We start from the raw sequence: 18,456 nt of genomic DNA, 5'->3' as shown, positions 1-18,456 counted from the left end.
GCTCCCTCTCCTCAAGGGGACAGTGGGGGAGGAAATTAGATGGAAAAAAGCTTATGGGCAGAGATAAAGATGGGGAGATCACATACGAATTACCATCATGGGCAAAACAGACCAGACTTGGGGAAAATTAATTTGATTTATTGCCAGTTAAAAGAGATTTGGATGGTGAGAAACAAAGGCAAAAGTGAAACAGCACCTTTCCCCTCCCCTTTGTCCCAGGCTGATCTTCAGCCCTTCATTCCTGACACCTCTACCTCCCGTGTCCCCCTCGATGGGGTGGTGCAGGGGGATGGGGTCTGCGGTCAGTCCACAACAGCTCCTCTCTGCCGCTCCTTCTTCCTCACACTTTTCCCCTGTCCCAGTGTGGGTGCTTTCCCTGGGCTGCAGTCCTTCAGGATGAACAGGTTTTCCACAGGCCACGGCTTTTCTTCAGGAAATATCTGCCTCCTCTGGTGTGGGGTCCTCTGTGGGCTAAGTATGGATACCTGCTCCGCCATGGTCTCCTCTCTGGGGTCTGCAGGGCAATCCCTGCTCTGATGCCTGCAGCACCTCCTCCTTCTCTGATCTTGGTGCCGGCAGGGCCGTTTCTCTCAGTTTTTTTTTCCTTGCTCCTCTCTGTCTTTGTGGTGTTTTGCCCTCCCTTCAGCACGCTTCCCCGCAGGTGCCGCCATCTTGTCTGAGGGGCTGGGCAGGGCCCTGTGGTGGGGCAGCTGTGGCACTGGCCCCGGCCTCTCCTCACAGAGACTGCCCCACAGAACCCCACTCCCAATGCCTCCGCACGGGCACCCAATACCTCACCAAAGAGTATGTGCTAAACAAGTGCTACTCACTCGGAAGAAATTCAGGAACTGCTTCAGTTTTGCTTCATCGTGCTCTTCAGAGAGTTTCCAGCCTTGTTTCAGAGGGCTGGTGTCTGCAGCTGGTTTGGGCTGTGGATGCCTGACTGGGTAACAGGCTGACTGAGATGAAGAACTCCCCTTTTTTTGGTGAGCACCAAACTGCTTTCGTATAGTGAGTAAAGTATTAGGAGAATAGGGGCTGGATCTGGAGCCGAGGGTCAATGATCTGACTGAAAATGAGAAACTGCCTCCTTGACAGCTGTCCTCATCCCTTACCTTGCTCTGTGGTTTCCTGCTCACTCCCTCTTCCTAATTAGCCCTCAAATAGCCTCTGCAGGGTGCTTAGCACTTGCACCCAAACCCACAAACCTTTGCTGAGAACTCTGAAACACGCTGGCTATACATTATTGGAATTGCCTTGGTGTAATGTTGGTGCAGACACGGAGGTGTATCTGCTTTGGACTGGGCACCTGGTTTTGGAGCTGTGATGACCACCTGCCAGCACTGCGTATGAAGCCTGAGAAGGTATTTATAAATAAGCTGTTAATTACAGGGCTGCAAATGGCTGTGAAATCAGCTTGTTGAAAGTTAGGCAGAGGTTTGCAAGAGGAATAAAGCTGCAGCTAATTTAACTGGCCTGTTTCACAAAGGTGAGAGACAAGGTGTGCTTAATTAGGAATGTGTGAATTGACAGGTGGGATGGGGCTTAGATCACCTGTCTTGTCCAGAGTCCTGTCTCTGGCAGTCCTGGGCTCTGTATTTTAGAGCAAGGTGCAAGAGACCTGCCATGGGCAGGTACAGTATTTCATCCTAATGGAGGGCATAAACCCAGCTGTGATCTCTGCTTCAGAGTGCTTGATGTGAGCTGTTGGGAAATTTATGAATTAGACAAGAACTGAAGATCCCCAAGGGATCTGGTTTCCAGTCACACCTCTGTTCAGATCCTTTGCACTCCCTAGGACCCCTCCTTGAAACTTCAGATATTCGAGGAAACAAAGCAAGTGAACCCAACCCTGACCTGTCAAGGCTCTTTTACCTCCCTCTCAGTGGAGTCATCCAGAGTGCAGGCTCTCTTTAAATCAACTTTATATAAGCTCTTAATTACACAGCTTAAAAAAAATGAAGTGATGGCCAGATGTGAAACAGGGTAAGACATTGACTCCTATTTGTAAAGAGGACGTAGGGGGGTTTGCACTGAAATATATTTAACTCTTTAAGTGCTACTCAGGAGTCTAGAGGTTTTGCAGTTGTTGGTCAGGAGACTGCTGATTAGACATGTTGGAAAGGTTTTGTGATGAGCAGGCAAACCACACTGCAGTCTGGTGGTTCTTGTTCTTCTCCCACTCCCTTCCCCAAAATACAGTAGATCAGTCTTATGGTGATGCTGCCTCCTATTCAGGATCTGGTCTATCTTCATGTAACCCTCCTGCTGTGTCAAAGCAAAACCCAAATAATGCAATGATGGGCTGAAAGTTGTTTGAGCTGCTTTCCAGCTCCATACAGTTTGCGCTTATATAGCTGTCCTTCAGGAGAGGCAAGTGTGATGCTTCAGTTGGGTAAAACAAGGACTAGGCTGCTAATGGACCCGCATAGATTTATTCCTTCAGCTCTACTGCTGAGATATGCAGCTGTTTGGGGCTTGTGCACCCTGGCTTGGCCATGAGCAGAAGAGTTTCCCTGTGGAGGCACCAGAGGGTGGGCTGGCTGCCAGGGGAAGCTCACGGAGGTTTGGGGCTGTGGAACTGTGTGGTCTTGTGTCTTTCCAGACATTGGGCACATGGGAAACAGAAATGCCTTTTTCTGTGTTATCCAAGCAGTTGTAGAGTCCTTAAATATCTGTCTAGTAGGACACACTCAGAAAAACTTACACTTTGACACAGCTATACCTTCTTCCGCAGCAAATGACTGCTGTGTCCAGAACTTCAGACTCACTAAGAGTCGTATGATGAAAAACTAATAGAGCAGGCTGAATGGGTCAGGTTGAAGAAAGGTTGGTTTATGTTTTTGTGAATAAAACACATGATCATGTTGTGATATCTTCTGGGAAAAGCTGCATTGTGTTTGCTATTACAGGAGCTTTTTTTGCCTAGCTACTGGTTTGTTCAGTGAAATATTCAGAAATTGCAAAGATTCAAGAATTTTAGTACATATAATTGCTTGCTCAAAATTCAAACTCAAAAGCAGCTGTAATTTAGGGTTCATTTTGTTTCTGGTTTTTGCCCGCTTCAATTACTTAGGAAGCAGAAATGATGCCATATGGCTTAGGCACCCACTTGCGCATATACCGTTAGCACAGAGGCAGCAGTGTGGCGAATTGTTCCAAGAATAATTACTCAGCTGAATGTTGCTTCTGTGAGCTATTTGGAAAATATTTGCTAATAATCACTTTCTGCATAAAAGTCAGTATTGGTTTGTAGATAGCAAAATGAGCTATATTTGTCAGCTAATTTATTCACAAACATTTCAACCAAAGCTTGTTTTTCTAAACAAAATATCTGTGTCAATAGATACAGTTTTGCTTTAAAACTCAAGAGCTTTATCAGCCATCACCTGAATCAGCAGCTAAGTTAAAACTTTTGCAAAGAATCTTATCTCTTTAAATATTCAGCAGTAGAATTAAATAGGTGTTGAGAGAAACAAAAGATTTTAAAAACAAAATGAGGAAATAATCAGTAGGGGTTCTGAAGTCTGGTTGCCTCACTTCCTTCAGTGGCAATCTAGGTAGCCTTTTCCTGGAGGAGTGGCACATGAGGACTGATCTGTAAGTGCAAAGCCTAGATGAGAAATGGGAATTACTCTATTACAGTGAGATGGTTGCAGTGTCAGGCTGCACAGACTCACTGGATATTGGAGGAAGGAATAAGCACTGGGCTGCATGTGTGTTATTTTGCTCTTGCTAGGTTGTCCAGAACCACGAGGCTGGCATTTGTATTTATTATAGAAAAATAATCAAAAGCATTAATTCTAATAAATAAAAGTAACTTGGAGAGAAGGTTAAGCAGGGAACAACTGCTGCATTATCCTCTGCCATATAGGTGCTTTACAGTCACCTTGCAGTGAAGAATGGCAATGCATGTGGTGGGTGCCTTGGGAAATTTAGCTGAGCAGAATACAAATAGCTACATCCTATATGGTCAGATCACATGGATAATATTCCTATACATAAGTATAAGTATACTTAATGTACAGACCATACTGGTGTGGATTTTACTGATTTCTCCTCCCCCCAAAGAAGGTGTACTTTGCAGTCATGCACAAAACGTCTTGGCAAAATGTCTTTGCATAGCGGTATCTCCTAGAAATGTGTTTCTTATGGAATTGCGTGTCCTGTGTCCTGTTGCACTTAAGGATTCCCCTCCAACTATCTTTCCGGCCTGGTCCTGCTTAATTCTTGAGGTCTAATGAGATCATTGCCCAAGGAGAAAGTACTATGGGCAAGCTGTGCCTGCACAAGTCAAATATATGCCAATTATAATGTATTCAAGTGCCTTGCAAAACTGTAACTCTACCGAATTACAGGGCCGGTAGCTATATTTATCAGTAATGAAATGTGAGTCTCTGGGAAGGACAGATGTTTGAGTCACACCACCTGTGCCAGCTGGTGCGTGTTATAGGATGTGACAGAATTAACAGTGAAGATATGTGCCTGACACCAGCAACTGCCTCCCTTTGAGCTGGTTTGGTTTGGTGGCCTCGTTGCTTAGGCTGTGTTATTAGGATGGAAGAGCAGTGAACAATAAAAGTTGTAAGTCAGTGCAGCTGCATAGCCAGCAGCCACGTGGTTATGGATGACAAGAATGTTCCCTGTACAGTCCTGAAGATTAATTCAGAGGTGATTTGTGTCATTCAGTCCACGTGCAAGGGACAATTAGTCTCTTGAGATTTGTTTTGGTCATGATTAGTGCCACATTGCCTTCACAGTTGAAATGCTCTGTGTGCAATGACACTTATGGAAACTGCATCATCTTTCCAGAAGGCAGAAGCAACTGATGCCACCTTCTGTCTTTTACTCTCTTGAAGCAAGCAGTAGGTTGTAATTCTTCTAGTGCGGCTTTGTGGAACTGGTGCTTTCTTTCCCTCCGTTTAAGCAAGAACACTGGCAAGCTGCCTGCCCTCCCCTGAGAGCCTCATCCTCCAGGTTTATTTGCACACTGCTTGCCAAATGCCTAAAAAAAGGAACCAATCAGATTGCATTTGCTTAATGCATTAATGAATCTGCTTAGGTGTCATCAAGTCTAATTTCTTAGTGAGCTGTGACAGCTTAATGCCTCGGGACTGAATAGCTGAGGAGAAGTTGCAGGGTGATGGATGGCCAGAGGAGTGCTGAAACCTGAGGACTTTACCATGCCATGTCCCCCAGCCCAGAGTTAAACTCCCCTGGGTACTAATGGAAGCATGTAAACAAAAAACAAAGATGAAGGTAGGTCTCCCTTCTTGTCATTCTTGCAGCAAACAAGTTATTTGCTTTGTGGTTAATGCCCTTTGCCAAAGGAACTTGAACTCCTTGGCTAGCTGCATTGGAGTAGATTTTACTTGTTAGTGTTTGAGTCATAGTTTCAAAAATATTTTTTAAAGGATCACTTGGGAATGCAGGATTATAATAGCCTTTGTTATTCCTGGCAAAATGCATGTGAAAACCAGATTCAATGTATGCTAGCTCCTTCCCTGTCTCCTGTGGTGATGCATCGACGGCTCTATAGCAGATACATTTTATGTGCAAGGGCTGGTACACAAAATTCTGACACTTCTGAAAAAGCAGCCTGTAGCCAGTGGCACTGACCCTCAAAGAAACAGTGTGCTGCATGTCTCTTCACACTGGGAAGACCACTCACTCAGCTGCTGAAATGACAGTGGTTGGCCTTTTGGCCGGTATGAGGAGGGTGCCTGGATCCATCCATACAAGGGTCCACCAGGGCTTTTGGGGTGAGCCTTAGCAGATGTTCAGTCCAAACAGACTGCGTTAGAGCTCAGAGGAACAGGTCAGTGGTTTTCCTTCATCACGCACAGTTAGGCTTGCCTTAAATGCCCAGTGTAACAGGCATCAAGGCTCTGCAGCCAGCCGCTGTGTTCACTCCTTTGTTGGCTGAACTGGTGGCACATTTTGGTCTATCTCAGGCAAGGTTCCATTGCTGAATGCCGTGCCCATCTGGATTGCAGGAGTGTGCGCAAGTCTTGTGTGCACCGCATCCATTCCACAGCTCCTCCGGGGCTCTCCTTAGGGCTTCACTGGGGACCAGTGGGACCAGTGAGATCCCAGGGGGCCATTCCTTTGCTTTAGGAAAAAAACTGGCCGCGAACTTCCTCTCGGACATTGTAGCTTCTCTGAGAAGTTTCTAAAACTTTAAACTTCCTACAAAAGCACTAGGCATATTAGCCAAAATATAATTCTTTTTAGTGGGAACTTAACAAGGCAAGTATTTGATGTAAAAATGAGCTGCTTTTGTTTGCACAGCTTTGTCAAATGTTTCTGAACCTCTCGACTACTGTTTGGCTGAAAATTATTTTGATCATTTTTGCCCATCCTGTGGAAAATAGAAGACCACAACCAAACTATGTGTTTGGAGAAAATATGTATTTTTATTGAAGAATATACTTCCAGTGAAGGCTTTTATTGCATCTTTAAAAAAATGCACAGACTCCAGGCTACATAAAGCAGCTTTATTCCATCTTTTAGTCTGTGTGCTGAAGGTTTTCCCCTGACATTTAAAATCAATTACAGGTTTGCTATTAGCACTGATGGAAATGAGATAAGACCTAAACTGTCATCTCTTCTCATGGTTTCCTGTGGTTAAAAAAAAACCCAACCCAACCCCAAACCCCAAAAACTTGAGCAGCCAGAATCAATCAGCCCTAGGGTATATTATAATTTCATGGCCAGTGTTTGCCCCACAGACCCAGAGATCTTTGACAGCTGTAGAGAGGAAGATGACTCTGCCTGAGCCTCCAGCAGAGCCTGTCACAGTATTAGACTTGCCATTAGACCCAGATTTCAAGGACACTTCTTTATTTGGGCACTTATCTTACACTCCTAGGTACAAACAATACAAATCTCCACTGCCTTTCAGTAACTGCTCAAAAATCATCAAATTCGGCATTATCTACATTGATACAGACCAGCACTCGATGCCCCACAGCAGAGCACAAAACTATTCCCTGCAGGAAGCTCACCTTTTAGTCCTCTCAATTTCTTGAGAGGCAGCATGTCTTGTAAAAAGCCTCGCTGAAAGTCTCAGAAAATGTTGTTAACTAGATGATGGAGTTTTATGTTCAAGAAAGATGGTGGAGTCCTGGCTTTGCTTTAAGATAATGGTGAAACCACTGACATAATCGCTCTCACTCAGATAAGGAATCGAATGACACAGCATGAGTAACGTGTATGAAAAGAAATTTGTTTCCTTAGCAGCTGAAGCTATCACAGTGGTATCCACAGTATCTCAGGACTGAGCGATGGGCAACCAGTGACTGTCCAGGCTGAAAACTTGTGTTTCCAAGTTCTGTGCCTCAGTTTCCCCATCTGCAAAGAAGGGATAACCCTACTTGGCTAGTTTACCAAAATGCTTTCTTATCTGTGGCTGAATGCCTAGAGTTTCTTGCAGAAAAATGTGTGGTGGAGGCAAAGTGCAAGCTGATGAACTTCCCTTGATCCTGAGGAAAAAAACATAGAAAGGATCTCTAGCCTAAAGCAAGCTTGCAGTGTAGCTGGGCAAGACCATCAACAACATGCGGAGAAGAACATACTGTTGCAGCCGGAGAGCAGAGAGGATATGAGAAGGTATATGTGTACTGCAAAACGCAGCGCTCCATTGAGCTGTTGACCCTTGTTCTTGGTGAGGCTGTGTGGGATCTTCTTTGAAGGGCCTTGAGGAGCAGCTGGCTTGGGATCTACAAACTGGTTAGCAGTCACCTCTACCAGGCACTAGCCCCATGTGAAGTTTTTCGCCCTGCCCCCAAATTCTCCTTTTTTTGGTGCTCACATAGTCTCTTCCAGATATACTGATGTTTCAATTACCTGCCTGCCTCTAGGTGCAGTCACGGAGGCCTAATTTTGCACGGAGGCTCGAATTGCTTTGAACTCTGCCAACATGGGATTTATGGCATTTCAATACACTTCTTGTTTGCCTCTTCGTGAGCAAACTCTGCTTCATACAAAAGGCTCAGTGCACAACTACCAGCTTGATGAAAAAGAGCTGTCTGCTAAACGAGCTGTTCCCACCGTGCTGCCACTGCCTCAGAGCGGGCAGGGGTGATGCCATTCCTCCTCGGTTCTCCCACCGATGCGCTGTGCCTGCAGAATTCCCCCATACTTCATTTCTGGCATCTAGTGTAAACGATAGCTTGGCTATTTTTCATTTGTTATTATTGTCTGCTGTGGGCTAGTGACTGGAAATCATTTTCTGCCCAGGACTGACAGGGATAATGCGATTCAGAAGAGGAGCCGTTTCTCAAAATGTCCACAGGCTGGGCATGGCAGCTGTTTGATTTCAGCAGGGTCAGACTCAGTCCTCTAATTCCTACTATTTCCTTCCCCTGCCCCAGGAGGTTCAATGAAGGGAAAAGGAGGCAGGATTGCATGCTATACAATTGTATTTCAAAAGCACCTATATAAACAAACAAGTAAACTCAAAGTCCACCGCCCCTTTCACACAGTTAAATTCAAGGTAGCCATACAAAACTTTTTCTCCACTGTAGGCACAGAGTTTTGTTAAAATAGTGAAGGTGAAAAGGGGAACATATCCATCTACCACTGCAGTCTTCTCCATGAATTTATTGTGGTCTGTAAATACTTGGATTTTGTTGTTGTTTGGTGTTTTTTTTTAAAGAAAAATCCACCAGCCTGTGCCTATTTTTCCTTTCTGTAGCGCTCAGGCAGCTAATTTCTGGAGCTGTAGAGGATTTGAATGGAAAGCCGTTAACAAGGAAATGGGGTCCTTCCTCATCGTGTCTCATCTCCGTGTTTATTTTGTCGTGACGTCCTCCAGTACAGGAAAGTGAAGAAGAAGCTGTTACATCACCGTCTGTTTGAGACAGGCTGTTACCTGCCTGTGAGTCTGGGTATCCTCCAGCTTGTGGTATGTGCTTTGCCAAGCTCTTATCAGGGGCTGATGAAAGTGTGTTTCAGGACCTCTTCAAAGTTGATGGCAGGTAAAATGAGTTGCAGGTCTAATTTCTCTTGTCTCTATATCCAATTCAAGTCTCTATCACCTTTATTACATGGATGTTCAATAGCCTAAACAAGTCTTTTCATCTGATAACATTTTTATTTTTCCATCAAAATGATCACACTTTTTTTGTCTTTCAGAAATGAATGAAACAAGATCTTTTCCAGCTGTTTGTAAGACTTACAGTAAAGAAACAGCTCTGATTCTCTGTGTCACTTTTCTCCCAGTGAATTCAGGGCTGGCCACTGTCTGACCCATGCTGTGAGATGGGGGAGTACTGAGATGACTTAGCAGATCCAGCATCCCAAACATGGTTTGGTGGCTGCCACCTGGTAAAACATGTGGGAAAACATGGGCTTCTAAACATGCCTACCCTGCACCTTCATCCTTCATCTCCATGGTGGTCTGTCTGTTACCATGAAAGTACCTGTTGTTTTACAGGCTTTGAGTTTGTGTGTTCTCTGCTTGTAAACTTCATGAGCCGTTTGTATCAGAAATGCAGTCCTAAAGCCTCAGCCCTGCACTCCAAACTGTGCCGACAAATTTTCTGCTTGGCAGATGAATGGTATTGAGGGGAAAAATGGGGCTCTTGGGACAAGTGCAACTAATCTTTCTGTAGGTGCAGAGGGATTTTAAAGTCTGAGGACTGAACTCTGCATCACTGGGGCTCAATTCATGGTTCTTGCCTTGGCTTTAATGTGGTGTTGTGGGAAAGTGTTTTATTTTTTTGTGCAGCTTTGATGTTGTGCAGCTGCCTCGCTGTGTACAGTAGCTCGCTGAAGCACTTAAAAGCAAGTCATCAGGGCCTGTAACCCCTGCAGTTGTACTTCAAGGCAGCAGAGCGGGTATAGGAGGGCTGCAGTTAGCACTTTGTGTTGCTCTGTAATAGTGGTCCGTGGTGCAGCATCGGTGGAGCTAATGGACTTTGCCCACCCCTTTAGAGGTGTACCAGCCCAGGTCTGCCTCCAACAGACGGGTACCCATGCTGATGTTCAGGAGACTGGGCATTTGGTAAAAACCATAGTAGCTGGGTTCAGTTTTCAAAATTATTTGTGCTAAATTCTGGTAAACCTGGGGGAAGTCTTTGGTCTTTTGAGTCACTTCTAACTCTCAGGAATATGAGCAGTGTATTTGCATACTCTGGGTTAGCAAAGTGGCTTGCTGGCACTGCTTTTGACATGCCTGTGCAAAAACCAGGGTATTTTTTTTATTTTTTTCTTGTGTCCATCTGCCCCCAAACTTTGTGTTTGCAAAGGGCATCTTGAAGTGATGATTGGTTTCTTGTTTTGTTTTTTTTGTTGTTGGTTTTTTTTCCTTGTTATATAACAACAACAGTTCTGTTAATGTAAAGCAAATGAAATGCAGACCTGTACTAGACAGCAGGCACTAGCAGCTGGTTTCTCTGTGTCCCCAGATGAGGTGCAGCTTCGTGTGGCTGCTGACTCTTCAGGTAGCCAGAGCAAACAGATGGTGAGATGCTGTGCTTGGCAGAGAGTTAAAGCCTGCAATTAGCCAATATGCAGTTAACTAGATTAGCAACATGGAGAACCAAGTGGCCTTGGTTTAGGACCACATGATCCTGAATAAATTAGATAGCAAAGCACTGTGTGTGTACAGTGTCCTGGATCACCCAAGGGTGTTAGAGGGGTTCTGGGCAATCCTGAATTGGACTGTTTTTCTGCTGCCTCACAGAGGTTTCCAGTCTCTGTTCCAGTTTGTGGGTCCTCTTTGGGGACTGGTGCTGTGATGTGCTTGAGTATCTGGGACACCTCGTCCTTGTTCTCTAGGGCACGTTTGCAGCTTATTTACCTGCATCCCTTTGTATCATGAATGTACAAGAAGCATCCTGAAGTCCTTTTTTCAATCCTTACAGAAGTTAAAATATTCTCTGTGACTTCCCAGGCATACAGCAATTTCTATTCCACTGCTATATTGAAGAAGCACTGGAAACAGGCTTTTGCCTCATCAAGGTCTGATCTGGAAATGTGTCTGAGGTAGGTGGTAGGTAGGTTGTCACTGTGTAGAATTACGGTTACTCAGAATGGAGATAATTTTATAATTTCATGGAAGTATCTGAGAAAAAATATCAAATGTCCAGGTCTAGAACTTACTTTTTCACAGAAATAATTGAAACAAGCACTTTTTCACAAATCACATAAATTTTGTGGAATTATTGTCTTCTCCACCAAAAAAATTTGCAAGCTGTAGTCAAGATACTCTATCCATCAACCTGAAAGCTCCTGGTCCCCACATGTAAAGCTCTGATAATGCTTAGCTGGCATCTCTTAATATAGTACCTCTGTAAATGAGAATAGTGCTCTTAAACCCTATGTTGTTTTAGACTTCTTTTTGAAACACCTCAGCATTTTCTCTTCCAGCTGACACAATCCCAGTTGTTACCCTGCCACAGACAGTTGTCACTAGATCAAGAGAAGCTGTGTTTTGCTGGTCTCGCTGCAGTTTATTTACTCTGAGGTCCTAAGTGAGGTTTGGAGCACTTTTGGCTGCCTCAGTTTCTCAGTGTACTTTAACACTGCTTGAGTCACCTCATGAAGAGGTGTTAAGTGCCACTTGTGGCAATGCAAACTGCTCTGGGCTCATCAGAGGGAATTTGCAATGTAATTGTGAGTCCAAAGTATTGCTGTCATAATTTTCCCTGACCTTAGTGTTTCTGAGTCTGTGTGTTTATGCTTTAAAGTGTAAAGTTGTCATTTCCTTTCCCATTTTCTTTCATAAGCTTTGTTCAGAAAACATATCTCCTTTAAGGAAACCAAAGCACTGTTTTTCTGAGATTTTTGTTTCAGGCATTGGCCTCAGTATGCAGCAGTGCGTAAGTCTTCCACTGCAACAGAGACTTCTGAAAATGTAGATGCTGAAGCCACAGGTTTTTCTGTCTTGCATGTTTTCGTATATTAACAGCTCTTTTCTGCTTGCCTTCCATGGCATTGAGGTGCATGCCCTGCACACTTCACTTGTCACTCTTTGGATAATTTGATTTATTCTTCATGACAACACTTGGTGGAGGAAGGGTTGTAGAAGGTGGTATCCCTCTCAAAGCCCTCAGGCTCCTGTTGATTAGGGGACAGTGTCTAATGAATAAGGAACAGCCAGGGAGGTCTTGATGCTCCCCAGGGCTGGGCAAAACAGAGGCAGATGGAGAGAGGCAGATACAGCAGTATCTGTGTTTTTCCTGTTGTCTGTCCATCTTTCTTCTCTCTTTTCCTATCACTGTGAATTCAGGATTGATAAAAATGAACATTTTAAAACGGTCTGTATAAGCTCACCAGCTCCAGACCTGTCTGCTGGGCTCTAATTAACATTTGCTTTGTGCACTTGGGCCGTTTCCCTCACAGGCTCGAATGCCACATAATATTGATCGCCCTTGCCCAATGCACAAATGAGGTTGCCATGGGGAAAGCCCAAGGGCTCCCAGTCCTGCGAACAAAAAAGAAACTGCCTTCGTGCCAGGAGGCTGCTGCGAAGGGCTGTGCTGCTCAGCAAGTGTGCTATGTGAAAGAAAATGTGCTGAGAGGAATAGCTGAGCCGGTTTCTGGGTACAAGCATGTAAGGTGGCATGATTTCCGTCCCTGCTGCAGATGGTGGGGGGAAGCCCTGCTCAGCCCTGTGCTCCTGCCTATGGTGCCCCAAGGCTTCAAAGCAGAGTGTGGAGGTTTAGCCAAATAAGTCCAAGATGTGTTTATTGAAATAGAGAGGCCATGCTTCATGTCTAGAGAAAGGGGATTTCAAGGCAATTTTTGTGAACTTGTGAGGAATGATTGGACTGCTCTGTCAGGGAGGACTGGCGGAGGCGCTTGGGGTGCTATGGATGGATGAGAGAGAGGGTTTGATCTCATAGCAAGGTTTATCCCGTGGCTGTCTCAAGGAATGATGTGATAGCCATCACCAGGTTCGTTTCCAGGATGCACGTGAACACATGGACACTGCCCCTTCCTTGTGTAACGTAACGCATCATTACAGGGTGTGCAGGTGACATAAGAGCATGGCCACGTGGATGATGCTGCTGGAGGTGAAGTGGGTCTGACACAAGTTAGGTTCAGGAAGGAAGGTACTCTGTTCCCTGATGATGGCTGCAATTTTTTTCTTCCTTTTAGAAAGGATGAAATAAAACTTTGGCTTGCTGTTTTTAAGGCTAAGCATGTAGGCTTTCAAGTTTCTCTTTGGTTGCATCTGTCCCATCAGCTTCAGTATTACTGAGCCAAAAGAAAAGAGAGTGTTAAGCAGGTGGTCAGGGAGAGAGACTGGACATTAGATGCTCCTGGGTGGTCTTAGTCTGACCAGCTGACTACCTTTGCTCTACTTTTATCACTTTGCGTGATTTAACAATGGTCACACTTTTCAGTGCTGCTAATGCTGTTTCCCTGTAGAAGTGCTCATTTTGAGACACCCAGGAGCTTAACTTTTTCACTAGAGCTGAGCCTGTAGCTCATTGCTGGCCCCTTTAATTAAAGGGAACAACCAAACACTGTTTCCGGGAAAGTCCTTTGAAGAGCTACTGCCACCACTATTTTATGGTAACGTCCCTAGCTGATGGCTGTGCCAGCTCTGTTAGATGATGCACACACATGTAGGAAGAGACAATTCCCTACCTTAAAGGGTTTCCCTTAAAAGAAAACATGGGGAAAGGTGAACAAGCAGCATTTCTACTATGCTTGCTTTGCAGGCAGGAGCTGGAGTAGATTAAGTCTTGCCTGAAGCCTCCAACACAGCTGAGACAGAATTTTCCTCGTGTCTCTTAAGGTCTAAAGCAGTGCTGGAGTCTGAGGGTGGTTCTCTGCCTCTTGTTTGTAGCAAAAGGGAGAAGCCTTTGGGGAGAATTCTCCTGTTTCATGCAGGAGATGTCACATTTGGGGACCCATTTGCTGCAGTCAGCTCATTTTCTGCCGTTCTGTGATATATAGGGTTGTCATTTTCTCACATGTCTGATTACTCAGCCTTGGAGAAGCTGAGAGAATTGTGTGGTTTAAGATGACTCATTGTAAGGCTGAATCCTTTACTCCTACAGCACCAGTACCAACGGGGTGGCTCAGCAGTAACAGGAAGATGCTTCCCTTTGGCTTTGCTGCTGCTTTTACCAAGTGAGGTGACAGTCATCTCCCCAAATCACAACAGGGTGCGTGTGCTGCCTTTGCTTGTTGGAGAAGGATTGCTAACTCCTGCAGATGGTTTTCTGCGGGGTTCCCCCCCCCCCCCCCCCCCCCCCCCCGTAGAAGCTGAATTATTGTACATTTTTACAGCTAAAAAACCCTTCCCACTTATCTGTTGGCTTGCAGGTTGGATACAGTGGCTCGGGACTTGCTGCTTAGTGTCTGAATTCCTTTTCTTATAATACTTGTGTGGACACTCTCCATCCAAACAATTGTAAAGACAGGTTGAGCTGCTGTTCCCCATGGTTAACAGAGAACCTCGTGTGAACCCTTGCACCTCTGCACAAAATTTCTCTCTCTTTTTGTGTACATGGGTGTTTATAAAACCACCTTGTTATGGAAAATTTCCAAACAAAATATTATTTTCACATTTGGAAGTAGCTTTTGAGTGAGCATAACAACAACAAAACACACACAGTAGCAAAACTAAATTTCTGCTCTGTGTTGCATATTGCATAATTATCACCAGCACAGGGGAGAGGTATAAAAAATTTGTAATGGGGCTGGTGGAGAATTCCAGTTTGGCAGCATTTAGTGGAGAGTGCAGCGACTGTGGACATGCCACATTGGAGAGGACCAGGCTGAAGCAATTAGCTCTTCTATTTTCCTAACCTTCCCTGAATGTGGTGCTTTCTGTAGGGCTGGTATGGATTTACACCAATCTAACTGAGAGGGGCTCCAGGCTCACACTGCCTAGCTAAGCAATTTACCATGCAGAGATGTCATCAAATCCTGCAGTGAAGGAGGTGGAAACTTTCCCCTCCCTTTTACCAGTTCCCAGCAGATGCATACTTTGCTGTTTGCTTGGGCGTTGTGCACAGCTTTAGGCATGTTTCTCACACAGTGGTGGCAAGCAGGCAGGGAGGGACCGGGAACATGCTGCAGGTCAGAGTGTGTCCCTGCCTGAAGGTCTGGGTGCTGCTGAGGTCCCCCAGGTGTTTGCAGCTGCAGCACCCAGGGATCTGCCCGCCAGCCCTGCAGGCAAAAGATATTCCTTGCATCTCACGCTCAAGATTTCTTCAGAGAAGTGGTTGCTATGCAGCCTTGTTTATTCCTGGTGTCTGGCACTGTTTGCCTGCTGAGCTTGTACACCTGGAAGAGGGAGCCTGCTGTACTCCTGGAGAAGGGGTCCAGCTTCACAAATGGCTGTCCCTGCTTGCAGTTGTGGAAACACAGGGTCTGGAACAGAAGAAATCCTTGTTTCCTTGTGGGAGGCAACCCACAGCAGGGTTTTACAGCTCCCGGGGGGAATACAAGCTTAACAACGTGGAGCTAGATTTCCACAGTGAAGGACACGCATGTTTGTGAAGGAGGTTGGTGGATAGCCCTGTCTCATGCGCTGTTGCTTTCTCAGCAAGGTGGTGCTCCGGCGGGGGCTGGCAGGAGCCAGGCAGAGGGGTTGCTTTTACCATGCTCTGGTGGAGGTTGCTGGGTGCAAGCGTCTCTCCCAGAAGGCAATAAATCTGGGAGAAAGATTTGATCATTTTTCCTTTTATTTTTCTCTTTTCAAAAAGTTGTTTTGAATTCTTAAAGCCACATGAGGGAAGCTTCTGCTGGGTGACTCCAGCCGTGTGCTGGAGAGTTTGGGTGTCATTTAAAAAAGACACAGTCCTGGGACTTGTGGAAGAGCAGCAATGCTTGGGTGGCAGATGGAAGGAGGGGAGAGGAGGACAAGTGGGAGCTGCAGAACAGATGGAGTGGTTTGTTAACAGGGAAGTGGGAAGCTCCTCTTCATGAGAAGAGCAACAGCCTGGTCTCTGCCTCACCACGGGAGGCAGAGTGAGAGCTCCCACCTTGGCTCAGGTGCTGTCCTCAGGCTCCCAGGGCTTCTTTTGCTGCTGTGTGTGGGCAAATGGGCAAGTGCCCCGCTTAGCTCCTGCTCAAACTCCCCTTGCTCTGACTGAGGCCAAAAAGCAAACACTGCACCTTTGGTCCTTCCTGGGCTCACACTGTTATTTTCCTGGTAGAATCAAGGAAGGTCGAACTCAAACCAACTTTCTGAAGCGGGCCCTGCTGAGGTTTAGGTCAGCATTATGTGGCTCCTGGGGGTGACGGTTCACCCCTGCACGATGGTAATCAAGTCTGCTCTTGCCAATGGTTTAAATTGCTGCGTTTCACCAAGTTTAAGCTTGGCACCTTACTCCAAAGGATGTGGGGGAAAAGTGCATTTTCCTGCAAGCAAAGAGAGTAGAAGCAAACTTTAGTGAGCTCACAGTCTCTCTGATACATAAATGGCTAGTCCCAAAGCAATATCACGCTGACGAACAAACTTGCCTCCAGGTTAGCCTCTGTTTTCAAAGGCGTTTTTTACTAAAAGCATGAAGCTCTGAAAATTGGATCTGGGAAGGGTGTAGGAGGATGAGGAGGAAAGATCCACAGTCTAACATGTCTTGAATTTCTTTTAGCGTGCAGAGATGCTGGCCTGCCACAGCAGTAGGGGGAGGACAAACCAAACTCTCTGAAGGATTGAGATACAGGGACTCTGCACATTATCAGAGGTGTTTGCTGGTTACTTTCTCCCTCTGTTTCTCTCTGGAGATAATGCCTTTGCTTCACTTGTTTTTTCACTCCCTTTCTTCCTGGTAATATCTATGCTCCCTCACCCCTAACAATTTAGCAAGCTGGGGCTTTGCTGCAGAGACTGCTGCTGTAATGACAGTGGTAACTGCTCCTATTTGCATAATATCCATCACCCCAGGGCATCTGAGAGCTTTGCAAAGCTTCCAAGCATCATTTGCATTTTTCCATTGGAGATACTGACCTGTAAGGAACAAAAGTTGACTTGTTAAAAAATCTGTGGCCTGCAGAGGTCATGTTTATATGCTCCTAACTTTTTTCTGGCCCTAAGATTTGTATTTCTGGCCTTGAGATTTATATTTCTATTTCTTTGTAGGCCAGGCAATGAATCAGCAGTAGAGCTAGCCTGCTTCTGCAGTCTTCCACTTTTCATGCTGTTCTTTGGCTTTGTTCACTTTTGGATGTTGGAAGCGATGGCAGTTTGGAAATGTGGTATTTTCTGTCAGGTCAGTGAGCCAAACCATTGCAAGGTTTCATCAGACAGCAGTACTATGTTCCGTGTTCATATCTGGTAGCTCTTTTTTGTCCCCTTCCCTGTAAAGCATTGCTGTTTGCTGCAGAGACAGCCTATTACTCCTTTACCTCTCCAGCTCATCCAATGCTGCCAGCTGGTAGATGTTGAAAAATAGTAATTTGTCCACCTTGACTGAAGATCCTGCACTGGGGCCTCTGGGCACCATGGCGTGGGGCTCTAAGCAACAGGTCAGATGCAAGACAGCTCCTGTGTTTAGCAGGTGTGAGCCCATGGACACTTGGGCACTCTAGGGATTTAAATGCCTGTGGAGTTAGGTGATACCTTGTAGATTAGGTGAATGGAGGTGTTGTGGTTTAACCCCAGTTGGCAACTAAGCACCACACAGCCACTCACTCACCTCCCTCACAGTGGGATGGGGGTGAGAATCAGAAGGCTTAAAGTGAGAAAAACTTGTGGGCTGAGATAAAGACATTTTAATAGGTAAAGGAAAAGCTATGCACACAAGCAAAGCAAAACAAGGAATCCATACACTTCCCATCAGCAGGCAGGTGTTCAGCCATCTCTAGGAAAGCAGGCTCCATCACGTGTAACAGTTACTTGAGAAGACAAATGCCATCACTCCAAACATCCCCCCCTTCCTTCTTTATCCCCCAGCTTTATATGCTGAGCACGACGTCATATGGTCTGGGATATCCCTTGGGTCAGTTTGGGTCAGCTTTCCCGGCTGTGTCCCCTCCCAACTCCTTGTGCCCCCCCAGCCAGCCTCCTCGCTGGCGGGGTGGGGTGAGAGGCAGAAAAGCCCTTGGCTCTGGGTAAGCACTGCTCAGCGATAATGAAAACATCCCTGTGTTATCAACATGGTTTTCAGCACAAATTCAAAACATAGCCCTATACTAGCTACTATGAAGAAAATTAACTCTATCCTAGCCAAAACCAGCACAGGAGGCTTTAAATATTTCAGTGATGCTTCAATAGCAGACTTAGGCCCTGAACAAAACAGAGGAGCTTAGATACTGTAAAGACCAGGGAATAAATTCTAAGCAGTGGGAACTGTTGTATTTCAAGGTTCATACAGCACTAACAACAGTACTGGGACTTTAGTGGAATAGATATAAGAGTAGTAAAATGGACAATTAAACTGGTCTCGTTAAAGGATATGCTCCTGTTTTTGCATGTCAGCCCTGCACCTCATGCTCCCAATGCTTGTTACTCATAATGAAAAATTTCAATACAGAGCTCGG

The 18,456-nt window shown here is 45.5% G+C and overlaps 1 protein-coding gene and 1 long non-coding RNA gene across 2 annotated transcripts in view; both read left to right on the top strand.

Annotated features, from left to right (window-relative positions):
• The first annotated feature begins 5,120 nt into the window (after positions 1–5,120).
• The window catches only part of TOGARAM2 (TOG array regulator of axonemal microtubules 2), a 52,576-nt gene continuing 39,240 nt past the window's right edge, over positions 5,121–18,456 (top strand). Inside the window, exons 1-2 of the mRNA XM_049833884.1 lie at positions 5,121–5,259; positions 8,699–8,981. Coding sequence (XP_049689841.1) covers positions 8,911–8,981 — 71 coding nt within the window. The 5' untranslated portion in view covers positions 5,121–5,259; positions 8,699–8,910. The remainder of the gene's footprint in view (positions 5,260–8,698; positions 8,982–18,456) is intronic.
• On the top strand, positions 13,264–17,184 carry LOC126052760 (uncharacterized). Its single transcript, XR_007510137.1, has 3 exons — positions 13,264–14,129; positions 16,569–16,661; positions 17,057–17,184. It is a non-coding gene; the product is annotated as an uncharacterized LOC126052760 (long non-coding RNA).

This window comes from Accipiter gentilis, chromosome 30, assembly GCF_929443795.1.
Source record: "Accipiter gentilis chromosome 30, bAccGen1.1, whole genome shotgun sequence".
Classification (NCBI taxonomy): Eukaryota; Metazoa; Chordata; class Aves; order Accipitriformes; family Accipitridae; genus Astur; species Astur gentilis.
This window is presented reverse-complemented; position numbering and strand designations above follow the sequence as displayed.